Source organism: Dendrobates tinctorius, unplaced genomic scaffold (assembly GCF_039654945.1).
Source record: "Dendrobates tinctorius isolate UK_male_01 unplaced genomic scaffold, ASM3965494v1 ptg000207l, whole genome shotgun sequence".
Classification (NCBI taxonomy): domain Eukaryota; kingdom Metazoa; phylum Chordata; class Amphibia; order Anura; family Dendrobatidae; genus Dendrobates; species Dendrobates tinctorius.
In genome coordinates, this window is record NW_027361874.1 from 114298 (window position 1) to 134639 (window position 20342).

A 20342-nucleotide genomic window follows, 5' to 3' on the forward strand; every position below is an offset into this window, starting at 1 on the left:
AGCCAATCACAGGCTGCAACAGTCCTGTCTCTGAGTTAGATCATCGTTTCTGATGCTGTCACATGCCACTAGGGGAGGCTGCTCTGGATCATTGAGGGATACATCGGGAGTACGAGAGAGATTATTTTCAGAGAATCCATGGGCCACAACCAATATTGCTGCACATCTTGTTTAGTTTTGCAAAATGGTCCCTAAAACAATTTTAGCCGCTTATTTAACTTCTGTATTACATATATATGACCAACTTTTTGTGAAAAAAAAAAAAAACAACTAAAAAAAGTTTCAATAGACTACCACTACGGATTCTTAATGCCAAAACGCCTGACCCGTAGTGTGTGGTGTAGGCGGTCAGATCAGATGATGTGCTGTCCATATGGACGCCAGGTTAGTGGCCTCAATGGGTGTTTAGCTGGTTTCAGGTTTGAATAGAACAATTTGGGAACCACTGCCTACAAACTGGACGCCTTCCCTTTCTGCCAAGGTTCAAGTGCCCTCCCACCCCAGAGTTACTTCTATGTTTTGTGATCATCTTGGACAATATAGGATAGAGCGACGAAAAAAACCTGACATCGTATAAGGTATTTTATTTTTTCTGTATCGATAGTTTTCTAATTATCTTATGAACAGCTGATGGACAGTGACAGGCATAGAGATTTTTTTCCTGTGACCCTGAAAAAATGCCTCAGTAGTTTTGGATTCTTCCCAGTCATTACCTCATCCTATTTTTTATCAGAGGATAAGGCCTGAACGCCATTAATGTTCCAACAAGCTCCAAATTAAGCCCCTAACAGGAGGGGGTGGAAAATGAAAATACACCAGTAATTAGACGCTCAGATCCATTGTGTTATACACTCCAGAATTGTGGCAGCGTTTCTCTACAATGCATATAGCAGGTACACAAATAATGTATGGCAACCATGGGAAGACATCTCATAATGGCCTCCAACTAGTCGCACACTAGTACCGACTGACTGTAGCCCACTTGTCACTCTCTCTGTATGGGGTGTCATGTGCACATCCTAATGTGTTTAGAGAGAACATTTTACCGGTCGACTACTATGTGGCTGACCAGTAAATGAACATGAAAATGTACAGTGTGCTTGGATTTCTATTGTGGATGTGCCATAGCAGGAGGTGTGGGTACAGAAAGTATTCAGACCCCTTTACATTTTTCACTCTTTGTTTCATTGCAGCCATTTGGTAAATTCAAAAAAGTCCCATTTTTTCTCATTAATGTACACTCTGCACCCCATCTTGACTGAAAAAACAAATGTAGAAATTTTTGCAAATTAATTAAAAAAGAAAAACTGAAATATCACATGGTCATAAGTATTCAGACCCTTTGTTCAGTATTGAGTAGAAACACCCTTTTGAGCTAGTACAGCCATGAGTCTTCTTGGGAATGATGCCACAAGTTTTTCACACCTGGATTTGGGGATCCTCTGCCATTCTTCATTGCAGATCCTCTCCAGTTCCATCAGGTTGGATGGTGAACGTTGACGGACGTTTTTCACACCTGGATTTGGGGATCCTCTGCCATTCTTCATTGCAGATCCTCTCTAGTTCCATCAGGTTGGATGGTGAACGTTGACGGACGTTTTTCACACCTGGATTTGGGGATCCTCTGCCATTCTTCATTGCAGATCCTCTCCAGTTCCATCAGGTTGGATGGTGAACGTTGACGAACGTTTTTCACACCTGGATTTGGGGATCCTCTGCCATTCTTCATTGCAGATCCTCTCCAGTTCCATCAGGTTGGATGGTGAAAGTTGACGGACAGCCATTTTCAAGTCTCTCCAGAGATGCTCAATTGGGGGGGGGGCAGAGATGGATACAAAACAAGTAGGTGGGAAGGTGCACGGAACTGCTCAGCCATGCCAAGGGTGCACCTTACGTTGGAAACGTTGATATTCTGAGAACATTCACTTGTGTTGGCTTCTAGTACATCTCCTATATTGGTACGTTCTACCCTGTCATTCGTACTGATATGTCGGACTATCAATAATAACATACAAAGTCTGTTCACTTAGCTCTAGTGTTGTACCATGGCTTCTGCCATAAGAAGTGCCATGGTCTATCAGTGTGGGATATTGTGCTATTCAAAACACTTTGGCAAGGTTGTCATACCCCCTGGCGTTCAATCCACTGCTCTGTGTTGGGTAATGGGCCTTTAGAGTATGTTCACACTGGGTGTTTTTGCTGCGTATGTTTTCTGCAGCAAAACCTGATTTCTTGGCAGGAAAGAAGCTGCAGCAAAAACACAGATTTAGGTGCGTTTTTTGGGCTAACTTGTGTCTCTTTGTGCATGCTAATAAAGTTGTGTTGCTGTCCATGACTTTTCTGCAGCAAAAAGGCTGCAAATCATGATACCTGCATTTTTGCAGCGTTTTTTCATCACCCATTCAAGCCAGTGTGTGAAAAACTGAAAGAAGTGACATGCTCTATGTTCAAAAAAAAAAGTCAGCAAAGCACAAAATCCTGATGTAAAAAAAAACAATTTGTGTGCATGAGATTTCTGAAATCTCATAGGCTTTGCTGGTACTGTAAAAAGCTGCTAATTGGCATAAAAACCGCAGCAAGAAAACGCCCAGTGTAAACATACCCTTAAGGTGTTAACCACTTTTATATTTTTTTTAACAAATGTTATGGAAGTGATTTTATGCCACTTACTAATATATAATATTGCATTGGTTATCTATCTGCTACAGAGTACAACATAAATTTGTCTCTCACCTACAAAGCTCTCCACGGTTCTGCACTGCTCTACTTTTTATCCATCATCTCTGTCTACCACCCTACCCTTGCTCTCTGTTTTGTTAATGACCGAAGACTAACATCCTCTATAATCCGAATCTCTCAATTCCTTTCTCCAGGACTTTTCTCATGCTGTGCCAGTTTTCTGGAATGCACTACCTTGGACAATGAAACTAATACCTAGCCTCCATGTTTTTAAGAGTCCTCTAAAAACACCTCTCTTTAGACAGGCATTTATACCTAGTACTGTTTTTCCCTGTGTGTGATGCAGATGTCTTTTATGCACAGAAAAAAAAACCAAAAATCAGTTGTTATCCATGTGAGCTGGACACCGGATAAGTGAGAAGTGTTGGGAATGACCCAGTGTTTCCTCCAGTGACCAGTGCCGCTCACACCCTCTCTGCTGACTCCCTTTGCACTTCCGCACTGAGTTTTGACAAGGGGTGCCATGCAGCAGCAGAGTGCCCTTCGCTGTCGGAATACACTCCCATCTAATTTCCTGCCTTTGTAACACTATATCACATGTATCCCAGCACTGTGCAGCAGTCGTATGCAATCTTGCTTTGGCAGACTTGTCTGCCCCCAGGTCACCGCCATTTCATTTCCTCTTCTGGACAAGAAATATTTTCAGCTATGAAGTGGCCTTCTGTGTATTCATTTCGGAAAAGTCTATTGGTGTGTTATTCTAGCGTTGTAAAATGTTATTCTGTGTCGGCCATACTGGTAGTGTGCTCACTCGTACTAATGTGTGAAGATGTCACTTCTGCCTCCTACTTCTGTAGGTAACGTGCATTGTGATAGTCATGTAATTGTTAACACAGTCTATGACTCCAAGTCATCAGTGTTTTTTTTGCCAGGGTAAAACACCTTGAAATGCCACACGTTTTGCGCAATTCGAGTTATGCTAATTTTTTTTTTTTTTTTGCGTTAAGGCTGGTTTCACACTTGCGTTTTTTTTCGCGGTATTTTAGCGCTAAAAAGCGCATGCGTTTTTTTTTCCTATACTTTGCATGGGATGCGCTTATGTGCGCATACACATGCGTTTGTATGCGTTTTTCCGCGCATGCGTTTTTTTTTGCGGTATGCGCTCGGGCGCACAAAATGCATCCTGTTGCATTTTTTGGGTGTCCGACTTGCCTCAAAAAAACGCATGCGCACGCAATGCGTTTTTTTACAGCAAGACACCCATTATAAGTCTATGGGTGCGCATATGTGCGCATTGGCATGCTTATGTATGCGTTTTTTTGCGCATGCGTTTTTTTTTTTTACCATTAGTTGGACAATGGAATTTAGGGTTTTGGGTTAGAGTTAGGGTTAGTTAAGGGGGTTTAGGGCTAGGGTTAGGGTTAGCTAGGGTTTAGGGTTAGGGTTAGTATGGTTTGGTTAAGGGTTAGGGTCAGGGTTAGGGTTAGTATGGTTTGGTTAAGGGTTAGGGTCAGGGTTAGGGTTAGGGTCAGGGTTAGGGTTAGTAAAGTCATGGTTTGGGTTAGTGTGAGGGGCCACCTAATGTTGGAAAAAAACGCAAACGCGGTAAAAACGCACTACAAACGCATAAAAACGCTGCGTTTTTTTCATGCATGCTCATAAAAATGCTTGAAAAAAACGCAGCATTTGTATGCGTTTGTATGCGTTTTTCCAATGCGTTTTTTTGCGGGAAAAACGCGCTGCAAAAAAAAGCAAGTGTGAAATTAGCCTAAGTCAATCCCAACCAGCTCTGCTTAGATTCGTGGAATAGGGTGTGCCAAAGCCCATTTACAAATTCATCATAATTTACGGCAGAAATGTATGCCAATCTCTGGCTGAAGTACCTTTTCTTTTTTGCAGTTGTACAATGCGTCTAATTCATTATGTGACATCTCATTCCAGGGGTGCCTTCAGTAACACTGCACTACAAAATGCCAGTCTTAATTCATAGGAGTCTGTGGTTACATTATACAGCAGTATCAGAATTTGGATCACTTAAGCACTCATGGTGACCAATGTTGAAAAATCCCTTTAATCGCCCTGATCACAATTCAGACCCAGCTGCATATTTGCGCTGTACTATTTCGCGGGCAGCAGTGTGTAGATATGGAGCATAGAGCCGTGTACAGGAAAGTATACTTTACACACTGTACCATGCTCAATGAGGGATGTCCGGGCCTCAGATGGTATGTGAAAGCCACATGCGCCTCCTGGGCAACTGGTTGTCCACCATTGATGTGTACATGATCTTGCTGTATAGGGAGGAATATACCATTAGGAGTGTCTTTTCTGTGTGATTAGCATCAGGGACAACTGACAATCATAAAGGGGGAACTCCATTGGCAGTGGAAAAAATGTGAGTGTGTGTTTTGTTCATGGTGGTTGTTGTCTGATGTATAACCAGCAGGGTCTAGAAGAGAAGCACTGCATGCAGATGCAACATGGGGATTTCAGGAGGAGCACTTGTACATCACAGCGTCATGCCACACACTATTCCTTATTACAGATCCTCTTGTAGCCATTTCTGGAGCATTTGCTAGCCTTGGTAGTCTACATAAGTTGTATGAGAAGTCTCCCATCCCAGGTGACCCTAACCCTTTGGTGCTGATGAGCTCCTCAGGAATAAGGTCTACTGTTTGGCATCACATCTGCTACAATATCTGTGTATCTATACACACATCATGTTATTATAACCTAGGGCTGTGCCAGCAATTAATAAATGGTAACCTTTACAGATTAGCTGTAAAAAATAGAATAAAAATGTTTTTCATTCTTGACCTAGTTGACCACAATTTGTTTGTGTTTTGTTCTAGATGTCATGGTCAAGGACAACATGACCTAATTTGTATTCCTTTATAAACAAAAACACATATTCCTGTTTTACATCTGTGGTCCTAGTGTCTGTAAGGACTTTTTTTCCATGACCATGCTTTATCTGTGGTACTTGTAATCTGGATACTAGTGATTGGTGAACCAGGACACCCTTGTTGTGGTGATGGATGTGTGCTACAGATGGCACCTAGTATGTTCTTTGTACATGACGGCCTGACAAATGATCCTCTGTTATTTTTTCATCAGTTTGCTGAGATTTGGGACACCATGCCCCTGCATAAGATCTTGCCATCTACCTTTTATCATTTTATGTGATAAAGTATTGGGTAACGCTGGGTTACTTAATAACTTGTTGACCTGAACTCTGTAAATGTTATCTATTAACATTATCTGCTGCCTCTTCATTTTATCAGGGACTAAAGAGGACTCCACCAGTCAGGCCAAAGTATCTACTGAATGTTACGCTTCTAGTACACAAGTCATCAACCGACAAGGAGTCTCTAAGCTTGCGAGGCTGAACATTGTGAAAGATAACGATGAAGTGTTCTCCGCTTCACCCAACTTGGTGGCTGCAAATGAGCTGGGCTGTGAAAACGCGGCTTCTTCTGTTTATGGTAATATTATAGTATTGCTAAGACAACATGTATGACATAGCCATAGGTTATACCATGAAGGAATGACTAAATGATCTGTGTGCCATGTCCTTTACTTCCTATGAAACAGAGCAAAAGAAGGGAGACAAACAGTTTATCACTTCTCTTTTCCTTTTTGCCCTGGGTTAATGGGAAAATTTTGGGGGGATACAAAATTCCAGTTCTCTCAATTGATATGAGACCCCAGGGATCAAGGATAACTTTTGCTTGTCAAATTGAGCCTACTCGGTGGTTTGGCAAAGCCTCTTCGTAAAACTGACTCTGATATAAATACTCACAAAGACTTCATAGGCTTCATGTTCAAAACTGTATAGTACAGTATAAAAAGAGTAGGTTGCCAGCTCACTGCTTGAAGATAAATGAAGTCCAGTGTGCCCAGTACCGCGATTTGACCAGACGTGAGGGAATGCATGCTGGTATTGTTCCAGCTCCTGGTTAAAAAGTCCACTTTAATTGAAAATTTTAAAATTCATTACAAAAACAGAATACCTGCGAAAAGGGAAAAAGCTACACGTATCAAATACTGAGAAACTGGGTCTGAGCAGAAAAAGTAAATTAATGTGCATGCAAAATGTATCCGGCGTTCGGAGCTGGAACAACACCTTTTCTTTTGCATTAAAAAACATGTATGCAGTTTTCATGTCCCATTTTCTTTACTGAAATAGTGCAGTAGACTACACTAATAAACTGTATACTGCTCAAACTCTTCCTGCTCCTTTCCGAAATGGAGGTCTATGGACACATTTAGTTTGTACATTTGGTGCTATCCTGCAGTACACATGCTGATCATAGGGCAAAAACGAGAACTGAACAGGACCAAAGACGAGGACACTCCGGTCTATCAGATGAACAGCTTTCTATTCTGGTTCTCGTACGCTTCCATGTAACTAGTAATGTGCAATGTAGTATCTGTACATCATGTCCTCCTCTTAGTGCCCACAAGTCTCCATGTACATCCATACTTTTTATTTTATTTTTAATCTCCCCTACAAAGGTCTTTGTCAGTATTGGTTGCAGTTTTCAGGTTACCTATTTTTACACTGTTTTAGCCTAACTTGTCATGTAGGGGATCTCTCCTTGCTGACCTGACTGAATACAGAGGTTCTGCAACATAATCTGATTTTCTGTTGTTTTTGCTAAGAACTTCTACAATGTCATATGGTCATGAACGATCTGTCAATGATTACCGCTGCCAAGATATTACTATAATTGGGATTGATATTTTGAACAGGCTCTTGCCAATGAGATATTCTAGTAGCCTTTAGTATTTTTGATATAATATTTTACTACTTTCCTCTTGGTTTTCTTTCCTCCTCGGTATTAGTGAGTACAAGCGGAAACAGTACCCTAAAGTCCATCATGAAGAGAAAAGATGAGAAGAAGGAATCCTCAAAAACAAAGAAAAACCTTCAGTTTGTCGGTATCAATGGCGGGTAAGCTTGTTTGAAAACTATGCTAGACACTGTGTTGTCTATATGTATAGAGCCTTTCACTAGTAAGACTAGATTCACAGACCCCCCCCCCCCCCCCCCGTGTGTTACGGTGCAGTTATGAGAATTACGGAGTGGCTGCGGTTTCCTATCACAAACTCGACAGCCTCATTAGGTGCCTTAGGAGACTGTTCAGGTCGGGTAACTAGAAAAGGAACGTAAAGCGCTCCTGGACGTAAGGCGCTCCTGGTATAGATCCGACAAGCTGTGGAGGTGGTTCCACTCACCTATTCTTGTTGTGCTAGGCAGGCACAACACTGGCAATCGCATGCAACATTTTTCCATAGGCTTATCCGTCTGGCGGATCAGACTCCGCTATTAGTCTATGGGGAACGTACAAGACGGACGAAGATATCCTTTTGTATGTCAGTGTTTCATCCATGTATAATCCTTTTTTTTTTTTTTCAACAATAGATTTTTATTGAAGAATAATTCAAATAACAAACAGGTACATTGCAGTGATCAATAAGAAAACAAACACTTAGATGGGTGGAGTACAAGTGGAGGGGCTAACATAACCTCTGGGAAGGAGTAGGGGGAAAAGGAGCCCAGGGGGAGAGGTTAGTCCACGGAAGCCAAATTTTCTCAAATTTACGGACTTTGTCCATAAGTATGGCATATGATTTTTCATTGATCATATCACCAAGAAATACGTCTCTTGACTTCTGACAAATCTAGACCTGATTTTTTCCAGGCCAATGCTATAGTTTGCTTGGCAGATAGGAATATAAATGAGATGAGAATTTGAGTGTGTTTAGGTATGGTAGGGATACATTTAAGTAAGGCTTCCCAAGGATTTTTTTTAAGTTTAGTGTTTGTGACAGAGAGAGTAAGGTGATATATCCTAGTCCAAAATCTCCGAATTAGTTGCCCCATAGTGGTGCGAGAGGCAGGAAGGCAGAAAGTAAGTTAGAGGAATATTTTAGGGAATCCTATATTTTAAGTGAATGTGATAGAAGGCATCAAGGGTGACACTCAGGGCCTTCTAAGATGTTTCATCCATTTTTCACTGGCCCATTGCTAAGAAACAGTTCACATAGTCTACCTAATTCAGTTTTTAAAATTGGGCTATAAAAAAATGGATTTGACACAAATGAAAAACTGTCAATTTGTCTCAGATGTAATTGACACTATTGTATGAATTTCGCCTTAAAGTGTACCTATCAGCTGCCCTACTCCCTCTAAAGCACCACCATTGATAACCAGATTTTCCTGTATTTTAACAAGCCCCTCTCTATGCTATGCCACATCGCTTGCTGAGTTAATAGAACAGTAACTTTGAAATTGGGCTCACGCTATGCAAATTAATGGTTTATTGCCACAAGCTAATCCTTTCCTCTCCATGTAAGAACACTCCTGTGAGCAGCAGCAACATGATTTACACGAGTGGCATCACCACCAGCTCTCTGCAAATCTCGCACCTTCTCATGATGTTCTCCCTTTCTGGGAATGCGCAATAAAGCCAGTGGTACGTCCCCGACTTCATCAGAGCTCTGTGTGTGCTAGGATCAATTTAGCCATCAATGTATATATAGTAATTGTTGATGGTTTGTGTGCTATATTGGTGGCATATGGGGGCTGTAAGACCGGCCTGTATAAGCCTAGCTCCTCCATAGCGGCGTCTGGCATCACTGCTGCCTCCCTTGGCATATGCAGTGTGCCCATGAAGCTGGGGACATACACCTGGCTTCATTGTGCATTCTCAGGAATGGGGACTGTTGCACACATGCTCGAAATTTGCAGAGAGCCAGAAGTGACAGATTTGATGTCTAACAGATCCAAACTTAACACATTAATTTGTCATGGATCTATTTAGATTTCCACTTTGAAGGTTTCTCGCATGTACCACTTGAATTAAATATGTGATTTATAAATGAAAGTGTTAAAAGATCTATAGGATTTTTCTGTTCCTACCCGGAAATTGTACACCTCTTACCTTACTAATGTGAGCAGCGTTAAGGTCTTATGTTTATACTTTTCAGGTATGAAACCACATCAAGTGATGAATCCAGCTCAGATGGAAGTTCATCCACAGAGTCAGATGATGAACGCGAGGAAGAGGAGATCTTAAATGAACACTCCGAAGTGATAAAACAGGTTGTAGCAAGTGGACAAACAGAAGGAACCGAGCCCAAAAGTGATTCTGTGAAGGAAACCGAGAAAGTGGAAATCCGAGAAAGGTACTCGCAATTGCAATATTCTATTAGATCAGTGTAACATTTACAGCTTTTTGGATTTATTGTTCATTTGATTAAGTTTGCATTAAGTGGTGAAGTCAGTGAGCTGTGTGCACACTATTTCCACTGTTGCATTTTATAATGTATTGTTATGTTTCCTGAAGCGTTAATCTGGTTTGTTTCCTATGCAGATATGAATTGAGTGAGAAGATGCTGTCTGCCTGCAATCTTCTGAAAAAGGCAGTTGATGATCCTCGGGCCTTGGCAAGTAAAGATGTTGTAAGTGCTCTGACTGTCATTATCATACTACTGTCACAGTAATAATGAATATAACTTTCATTACTGGATGCTGAACCTAAAGGTAGTGGCTATTGGAAATTTGATTCTAGTTTAAGGAGGACATTTGCATTATTAGTTACTTTAAAAGTTGTATTTAGCTTTAAAGGGAATTTGTCAGCAGGGTTTTGCAACTTAAACTATTTTTATATGCATATGTTGATCTTTCAAAGACAAGTCCAGCTATACCTTTACATGGCCAGTCCATTCTTGCATTGTTGAGAATTGATATGTAAATGAAATTGAAGTATTTGTACATCTGAAGCCTCTGTCACTCCAGCTCTATTCCCTGTCCAGCATCACCACCTCCTCTTCATCTATGCTGTGTGACTTCAGGCAAAGGATCTGTCAGTCATGCAGGATGAAGTGGTGCTGGCCAGGGAATAGAGATGGGGTGACCAGAGACTTCATATCTGTAATCGCTCTTCAGCTACATTTACATATCAAATCAAACACTGATTTCTCAGTATTGGCGGAACAGACAGGCCATGTAAAAATATAGCTGGACTTGGCTTTGACTTGACTACATGTGCATATACAGCTAGGTCCATATATTTTTGGACAGAGACAATATTTTTCTAATTTTGGTTTTAGATATTACCACAATGAATTTTAAACAAAATTCAGATGCAGTTGAAGTTCAGACTTTCAGCTTTCATTTGAGGGTATCCACATTAAAATTGGATGAAGGGTTTAGCAGTTTCAGCTCCTTAACATGTGCCACTCTGTTTTTAAAGGGACCAAAAGTAATTGGACAATTGACTCCAAGGCTATTTCATGGACAGGTGTGGGCAATCCCTTCGTTATGTCATTCTCAATTAAGCAGATAAAAGGCCTGGAGTTGATTTGAGGTGTGGTGCTTGCATTTGGAAGGTTTTGCTGTGAAGGAAACAGCGGTCAAAGGAGCGCTCCATGCAGGTGAAACAAGCCATCCTTAAGCTGCAAAAACAGAAAAAATCCATCCGAGAAATTGCTACAATATTAGGAGTGGCAAAATCTACAGTTTGGTACATCCTAAGAAAGAAAGCAAGCACTGGTGAACTCATCAATGCAAAAAGACCTGGGTGCCCACGGAAGACAACAGTGGTGGATGATCGCAGAATAATCTCCATGGTGAAGAGAAACCCCTTCACAGCAGCCAACCAAGTGAACAACACTCTCCAGAAGGTAGGCGTATCAATACCCAAATCTACCATAAAGAGAAGACTGCATGAAAGTAAATACAGAGGGTTCACTGCACGGTGCAAGCCACTCATAAGCATCAAGAATAAAAAGGCTAGACTGGACTTTGCTAAAAAACATCTAAAAAAGCCAGCACAGTTCTGGAAGAACATTCTTTGGACAGATGAAACCAAGATCAACCTCTACCAGAATGATGGAAAGAGAAAAGTATGGCGAAGGCCTGGAACAGCTCATGATCCAAAGCATACCACATCATCTGTAAAACACAGCAGAGGTAGTGTGATGGCTTGGGCATGCATGGCTGCCAGTGGCACTGGGTCACTAGTGTTTATTGATGATGTGACACAGGACAGAAGCAGCCGAATGAATTCTGAGGTATTCAGAGCCATACTGTGTGCTCAGATCCAGCCAAATGCAGCCAAACTGATTGGTCGTCGTTTCATACTACAGATGGACAATGACCCAAAACATAAAGCCAAAGCAACCCAGGAGTTTATTAAAGCAAAGAAGTGGAATATTCTTGAATGGCCAAGTCAGTCACCTGATCTCAACCCAATTGAGCATGCATTTCACTTGTTAAAGACTTAACTTCAGACAGAAAGGCCCACAAACAAACAGCAACTGAAAACCACCGCAGTGAAGGCCTGGCAGAGCATCAAAAAGGAGGAAACACAGCGTCTGGTGATGTCCATGAGCTCTAGACTTCAGGCAGTCATTGACAACAAAGGGTTTTCAACCAAGTACTAGAAATGAACATTTTATTTACAATTATTTAATCTGTCCAATTACTTTTGGTCCCTTTTTGGCACATGTTAAGGAGCTGAAACTCCTAAACCCTTCACCCAATTTTAATGTGGATACCCTCAAATGAAAGCTGAAAGTCTGAACTTCAACTGCATCTGAATTGTTTTGTTTAAAATTCATTGTGGTAATGTCTAGAACCAAAATTAGAAAAATGTTGTCTCTGTCCAAATATATATGGACCTAACTGTAAATCGCTTGGGGGTGAAATCCTGCTGACATATTTCCTTTTGAAGAGTGTCCTGAGAGTTTAATGTATGCAGCTATACTATACAGATCTGTGATCTCACAAGTAATTACTGATGGTATATACCGTTGTGTGAAAGTGTTTGCCCCTTTCCTGATTTCTTAAGGTACTGTCACACTTAGCGATGTACCAGCGATCCCTACCATCGATATGACGCAGTCAGGATCGCTGGTACATAGCTAAGTGGTCGCTAGTGAGCTGCCACACAGGCAGATCTCACCAGCGACATCGCTGGGGACGGGGGTCGCTACTTACCTGTCACACTAGGCGATCCTGACGTCCTCCCGCCCGGCTCGTCGCTCGTCTCTCCACAAGAAGCGCCGCAGGAAGCTGACGACGAGAAGCGGTCCAGGACGTTCTTGCGCGATCAACGATAACCAGCGGGGGGAGCGGGTCGTAGGTAAGTATCAGACACAGCGATGTCGCTAGCAATCTTGCTATAACTTCACAAGTTATAACGATATTGCAAGCGATATCGCTTAGTGTGACAGTACCTTTATTCTTTTGCATGTTTTGCATGTTTTTTTCACACTTTATTTGTTTTAAATCACCAAACCTACAGGGCCCTCTGTGGCCAACCCCCCCCCCCCTTCCTTCCCCAACACTTAAGACCTAAATTAACTGTGGTTTATCACATCTTTGGGAAGCAGAGTACAAATTCCCTAGCCACAACCAGGCGTGATTACTGCCACAACTGTTCGCAATCAAGAAATAAATAGGACAAAGTGAAGTAGACCAAAAGGTTCTCTAAAGCTAGACATCATACCGCAATCCAAAGAAATTCTGAAACAAATGAGAAACAAAGTAATTGAGATCTATCAGTCTGGAAAAAGTTATAAAGCCATTTCTAAAGCTTTAGGATTCCAGTGAACCACAGTGAGAGCCATTATCCACAAATGGCAAAAACATGGAACAGTGGTGAACCTTCCCAGGAGTGGCTAGCCTACCAAAATTACTCCAAAAGTGCAGCACCGGCTCTCCCACAAAAGACCTCACAAAAACATCCAAAGAACTGCAGGCCTCATTTGTCTCCGTTAAGATCAGTGTTCATGACTGCGCCATAAGAAAGAGACTGGGCAAAAGTGGCCTGCATTGCAGAGTTCCAAGTCGAAAACCACTGCTGAGCAATAAGAACATAAAGACTTGTCTCAGTTTTGCCAGAAAACATTGTGATGATCCCCTTGACTTTTGGGAGAATACTCTGGACTGATGAGACAAAAGTTGATCTTTTTGGAAGGTGAATTTCCCATTACATCTGGCGTAGAAGTATCAGCATTTCAAAAAAGGAACATCATACCAACAGTAAAATATGGTGATGGTAGTGTGATGGTCTAAGACTGTTTTGCTGCTTTAGGGCCTGGAAGATTTGCTTTGGTAAATGAAATCATGAATTCTGCTGTCTACCAAAAAAATCTTGAAGGACAATGTCCAGCCATCTGTTCTTGATTTCAAGCTGAAGCGCATTTGGGTTATGCAGTAGGACAATGATCCAAAACACACCAGCAAGTCCACCTCCGAATGGCTTAAGAAAAGCAAAAGTAAGACTTTGGAGTGGCCTAGTCAAGTCCTGACCTTAATTCTATTGAGATGCTGTGGCATGACCTTGAAAAGGCTGTTCATGCTCGGAAACCCTCCAGTGTGGCTGAATTACAACAATTCTGCAATGTTGAGATGGCTAAAATTCCTTCAGAGCGTGGTAAAAGACTCATTGCTAGACATCACAAACATTTGATTGCAGTTGTTGCTGCTAAGGGTGGTCCAACCAGGTATTAGGTTTAGGGGGCAATCACTTTTTCACACAGGGCTCTGTAGGTTTGGATTTTTTTTCCCTTAATAATACAGACTTTCATTTAAAAACTGCATTGTGTGTTTACTTGTGTTATTTTTGTCTAATATTTAAATTTTGTTAGGTGATCTGAAATATTTAAGTGTGACAAACATGCAAAAGAATAGGAAATCAGGAAGGGGGCAAACACCTTTTCACACAACTGTAGCTAGTGGCTATGCATTAAATAGCCTTCTGCTCTGTATTATTGTAGACATGTCAAAATAAGCATGAGCGGTATAAAAGTTTAAAACTGCACAGCGTTCCCTGTGTTCTGTGCCCTGCTACCTCCTGTTAGCCAGGTATAATGAGCCACCTAGATTGCGGAACACCCAGGCTTTGAGCTCTTTACATAGTAATTACTAGTACAGCAGGTTTGATCTGTACCATTGTATGAGAACTAGTGCACAATATTATTTATTAAGAGTGCTTATTGCATGACTGTAATATGTGAAGGAAGTCTCTCCATTATTAATTGTAAGGTGTCAAATTGGTGAGGACATAAAAACATTGCACCCTATACTATACCTGCTCTGCCCTAATTATATAGTGAGAACTGTTAATAACATAATTTGCTGCAATAAAGTTGCTTTTTGAAAAGAATGATTGTAAATGACTGAATTGTGTACTTTGTTGGCAGAGACAGTCCTTGAATACTATACAAAATGAATGGTTCCGCGTGTCAAGTCAGAAATCTGCCGTTGCAGCCATGGTAGAGGATTATATTGCAGCGTTTAAAGAGCTTTCTCATGCTGTCCTTCGCTACATCATCAACATGGCAGATGGCAATGGGAACACCGCACTTCACTATAGCGTGTCCCATTCCAATTTTGAGATTGTCAAACTATTGCTGGATGCAGGTAAGGCGATTTATCATTCCCGATATACAGGACCACAGTGTGTGACGAGAAGTACTAGGCTGCAGCATGTTATTTGGCTTATTAAGGAAATGCCAATAAAATGACCAGCAAGTCTGCTTCTCCTTACATGGATTTCAGTGCAGGGCTTACAGGAAAGAATGATGTCCAAAAGCTGGAAAGCAGTTTGGAGCACTAGTCTGGCTCTGCTGACAACACTGTGTAATGTTAAAGCCCACACAATGCAGTCTTACCACTGATGAAACATGCTTGTGAGGACCGTAAGATGATTACACAAGATTTCTGTGTGATGGGATGTAGAAAAATGTTATTTTTCAGCTGCAATGCTCGCAGTCTGTATTTCTGTTGTATATATGAGAGCAGCATTGTCCAGTTTATAAGACGAGTACTGTTCCCATTAGAAGAATAACAGCAAGCTGGAATGCCTAAAATGAGCTAATGTTCTCTGGGTCTCATGACCTCATGCTTACTAGAATGGCTTCTTTCTTAACAGATGTGTGTAACGTAAACCACCAGAACAAGGCGGGATACACTCCTATCATGCTCGCTGCTCTGGCAGCCGTGGAGGCCACCAAAGACATGCAAGTGGTGGAGGAACTGTTCAGTTGTGGCGATGTCAATGCCAAAGCCAGTCAGGTATGTGCCATAGAGTGCAAGCAGATACTCCATGTGAGTAGAAACATCCTGCCCTTTGACTGTTCCTTTTAGACCTGCAAACCAACGTCCAGATTGGACCAGTTTCTGCTTTCTCAGGATGCAGATACTGTTGAAGGAAGGAGTAGTCGGCTCTCTTTTCCACCATTTAGTATATTTGACTTGGGTGGTTAAGTGCAGCAGGCATGATGGGATCATACTGTGGGTCATCATTCCATCTTTGGCAGCTTTGGGGATCATCGTACTGTGTATATGGGATCTGTGTGGGCCATCATAAGGTGTTAGGGGGTGGGGGGTTGTAGTGGACTCCACTCTGTATATAGGAAGCTGTGGGGGTTATCATTGTTTGTTATGGAATCGTACTTTTTTGAGAGCTGTGGGAGGATATGGGGGATCATACTGTGTGGGGGGACTGTGGGGGATCATACTGTGTGTGGGGAGCTGTACAACCATCATACTGTGGTGGGGGCTCTAGGGAAATCATACTGTTTTGGAGGGAGCTGTTGATCATGGTACAAGGGCTGAATAAAGGATCAGTATGATTTACTGATTTTTATAAGCTTTACAATAAGCAGCAAATTACATGGTTTTGATCTGCTCCATAATAATAAAATTATTATTATAAAATGCTACGTTAACATTATTAATATTGAACAGAATTAATATCAGCGTATCGGCTCAGCTCTTTACCATAGTCACGTCTCTCATATGGCCCCTCAGAAAGAAGAATTGCCCACCCCTGCTCTAGTGTATCCATAGAATGTAAGATTTGGGGTCCCATGTTTATGCAAATACTAATATCTATGTATTTTGTTTCAGGCCGGCCAGACAGCTCTAATGCTAGCAGTGAGTCATGGCAGGATAGATATGGTCCGAGCCCTCTTGGTCTTTAGGGCAGATGTGAACATCCAGGATGATGAAGGCTCCACAGCCCTAATGTGTGCAAGTGAGCATGGACATGTGGAGATAGTCAAGCTGCTACTGGCCCAAGCAGGCTGTAACGCTGCTCTGGAGGATAATGTAAGTTAATTAATCCAAAGTTTTTAGTTTCCTCCTGTATTTTGATGAAGAATAATGGATGAAAAAATCTAACTGAATGTAACTGTAGATCGTGGGACACTGAGGAACTATAGTCCTAGCAGTGCTGTATAATTGCTGATCACTATCAGAAGTTCTAATATTGCAAAAAAGAAGTCCTGTTACATGGCACCCATTGCCATTGTTGAGCATCTATTGTGTGGCAAATGTCCGCTCTCATCCGCTCTGTGCTCTTAGAAGGTAGTACTGAACACAGGATCATACATGGGTATAATGTGTGCACAATGGCTTTTAGTGTCTGGATGGCGAATTGATTGGGTTGGTATAAAGACAAAATGTCAATCACTCTGAATCAACCAAATCCTAAAGAGTAAAGATCTTTGCACTGATTTGTTCCTAGGATGGCAGCACGGCCTTGTCCATTGCCTTAGATGCTGGTCATAAGGATATTGGAGTCCTTCTGTACGCACACGTTAATTTTTCAAAAGTCCCCTCACAAGTAAGTAGAACTGTACAATGCATATGTATTAGATATTGATAATTTTATTAATCTGGTCTCTTTGGTGATATGTGTCATATTAAATCTGAATGATATTTTCTGTTAGGTTGTTTTTCTTCTTGTCAGCACTGAAAAAGATGAGAACAGTAAAGCAGAGAATTTCCTTAAAAACAAAAACTAAAACCCCCTGATTCCTCTTTCTTAACTTCCCTCTGTAGGGGACGCCCAGGCTGGGCAAGAAGCTCCCACCGAGTCCAACACAGAGAAGTCCATTTGACAGTTAATGTGGAGACGCTAATCCTTTTCGCCACTTCGGAGCTGCTGCTAACCATTACTGTGTCTAATGACAGATTCTGAATGTACTTTGTGCCTGATCATGCCAGCAGACTAAAGGAACAGCTGCAGCACACTGACTGCTTGGAGTTTGCTACCTGGAACAAAGCTGGAGTAGTGGAGCGTAAGCTTCGAGTCTCTGAGACTACCCTTTAGAGGTGGGGATTCTGGAGTCAGTCGGCAAGACTATGACATACTACAGACTACGTCTAACAATAAACATGTGGCTCCGATGTTACAGAGTGCCATAGTGCCTTCTGCATGGTTCTGGGTACATTGTCCTCGCCCTACTTTCTGCACCCCATTGTGAACGGTGTGCTGGAATGTGGCCCCTGAGCTGGCTTGCTGGCTATATGCTGTCAAGTGTAAAAGCTCTCAGTCGATCTGAACGGACTAAGTAAAGGCGTCCACGTGACTTTATGTATTATGTAACTTTTATATTAAAGGCTATGTTACTGCAAATGTTGAGAAATTCAGTATTGGCTGTATATTTTATAATCTGTAAAAGAAGAATCTGGTACATGGCCTGAGGACCTGTACTCAATATATATTTATGTATGTATTTTTAAGTATCTCGTACTATGCATTAATATCTGTAAATGGTATAAAAATCACAGATCTTCATCACACAGTCTGTATGTCTCGTGATAAGGAAATAAGCTGTTCTCGTCCCTGCATATTTATATATTAGGCTGCCTTTCCTCTTTTAGACCTGGATGTTTTCAAGCGTTTGAAGTGCCTTAGACTCTTGCCATATTTTCTCAATAAACTTTCATGTGGTTTTTATTCAGTACACTATTTTATTTGTTGCACACCCGGGGCTTTAACAATTATTTTACATCTTCTAAAGCGGTAGCATATTTTATTTATTATGCTCCCTTATATGACACCATTAATTCCATAGCGATGTACAGATGTTATCGGAGGATAGATCAGTATATTTTGTAAGAATCAGACTTCCAGGACCAGAAGATGGACGAGACTGAGCGCAGATTTAGTGATGTGTCCACTTCTAGATTTTCTCTGCATAGCAACATTCTCAACCACCTGGATGGGTAGGAAACCACAGCATGGCCCCGTGCTATTCTGTAGTTCCATACATAGTGGGTGGCTATTACTCCTCTTTCATTCTCAAGGTCAGTAAGGATCCCAGTGGTCAAAAAGTGATGGCATATTCTATATGGAGGGAAGACCCATATAAGTATAGCAACGCGATGAAACTAATCTGTTTCTCTATGTATATGTAAGGGGGTGTAAGGGGAACCTCACATGCCTTATCTTTCTCTTGGTCGCTGTTCGCACAATGGCATGTGGCACCTTCTGGTTTATTAATGTTATATATTGTGATGACATGTACTGTAATACAAATGTACTATGTGTTGCTGTAATGTGTACTGCATAGCATTAGGGTTAAGATAGTTTCTTAGATAGCATAGAGCCATAGGGTTTAGAGTAGAGGGGGGGCATTATAGAGTTAAGGGATAGAATAGCATAAAGTAGACTAAAGGCAGCACAGGGGTTAACTAAATGGGAGGAACAGCACAAAGCAGGGAAGTGTAGTCTGGATACTTCCTGATTGGAGGCAGAAGCCCGGGCAGCCTGCCCAAGGTCAGGACACATGCAGTATAGGAAACAGTTGCAAGCCGTGGGGATAAGGCCTGTTTCACACTTCCGTTTTTGTGTCCGCCAAACGGATCCGTTTCCGTTTTTTTGACGGAAACTGATGCAAACGGATCCGTTTTTAAAAAACCGGATCCGTTTTTTTGACGGATCCGCGGTAACCACTAATGGAAGTCTATGGGACAAAAAAACGGATCCTGCAAAAAAATGGCGGATCCGTTTTTTTACGGAAACCAACGGATTTTGACGGATTTGAAAAAACGGAAGTGTGAAACAGGCCTTAGTCTGAGGATGGCAGTAAGGGGCCCCAAGCTGGAGAATAGTGCAGATGGGCACCAGCTCAGCAGGACCATCCCCAGGAAGGATCAGGGGTCTATGACCGGGGCAGGAGTCGTTAGGATGGCACTCCCGGCACCTTTCCCGATTGAAACCGGATGAGGGGCTGACAAGGGAGCTGGTGACGCAGGAAATATGGATGGGACACAAATTATCCATGGAGACAGCAGGGATTGCCGGGAGAACAGAAGGAGAGAATACAGAGGAAATTAAATCTGCCCGGAAAGCAGGGAAAGTGCAGGATATTCGGCTCTGTGTGAATTGTGCTGCCAAAGTAATCAGTAAAGTTGAACTGTTTGAAAACGACTGTGACTCTGCAGTGTTTTATGGTATCTGGAAACCTGAGGCTGGAGTGACAGAGACCAATCGGACTCCAGCAACTGAAGTGAGTGCTCTGCTGCACATATCACATATACAACAGAAGGGACTGTGTATTTCATATGTGAGGCTCCAGGGTGTGGGAACACTACAGCTCGTTGGCACGACTACCACATTGGCCGCTTTACATATATATGGGGTGAAAGGGGTAACATTTCTCCTTGTAGAGAGTGGCATGTCAGTTAGGAGACTTAAAAGCCATGCATTCTCCTCTCGGAAATTAAATTGACAATTCTGGTTTTGCTTTTTTCCGAAGTCATTTTGCAAGGCTCGTTGAAGGGTCGATAATGACTTTTAGGATCGCTACTTCTAAAAGGTGGCGCTAGAGTTCAAGCCCTCTTCTTC

The 20342-nt window shown here is 41.9% G+C and overlaps 1 protein-coding gene across 2 annotated transcripts in view; it reads left to right on the plus strand.

The window, feature by feature from the left end:
- Nucleotides 1-19925, plus strand: part of KANK1 (KN motif and ankyrin repeat domains 1) — a 122742-nt gene extending 102817 nt beyond the window's left edge. Inside the window, exons 2-11 of one of the 2 annotated variants that reach the window (XR_012222065.1) lie at nucleotides 5964-6164; nucleotides 7528-7636; nucleotides 9676-9873; nucleotides 10062-10149; nucleotides 14902-15121; nucleotides 15633-15775; nucleotides 16613-16813; nucleotides 17232-17330; nucleotides 17549-19319; nucleotides 19568-19925. Coding sequence is in view for 1 of the 2 variants with exons in the window: in XM_073554126.1 (XP_073410227.1) it covers nucleotides 5964-6164; nucleotides 7528-7636; nucleotides 9676-9873; nucleotides 10062-10149; nucleotides 14902-15121; nucleotides 15633-15775; nucleotides 16613-16813; nucleotides 17232-17330; nucleotides 17549-17614 (1325 nt within the window). In the remaining variant the exon portion in view is untranslated. Of the gene's footprint in view, nucleotides 1-5963; nucleotides 6165-7527; nucleotides 7637-9675; nucleotides 9874-10061; nucleotides 10150-14901; nucleotides 15122-15632; nucleotides 15776-16612; nucleotides 16814-17231; nucleotides 17331-17548 lie in introns of both variants that reach the window. The other variant, XM_073554126.1, reaches the window with a different exon arrangement.
- Nucleotides 19926-20342: the final 417 nt, after the last annotated feature.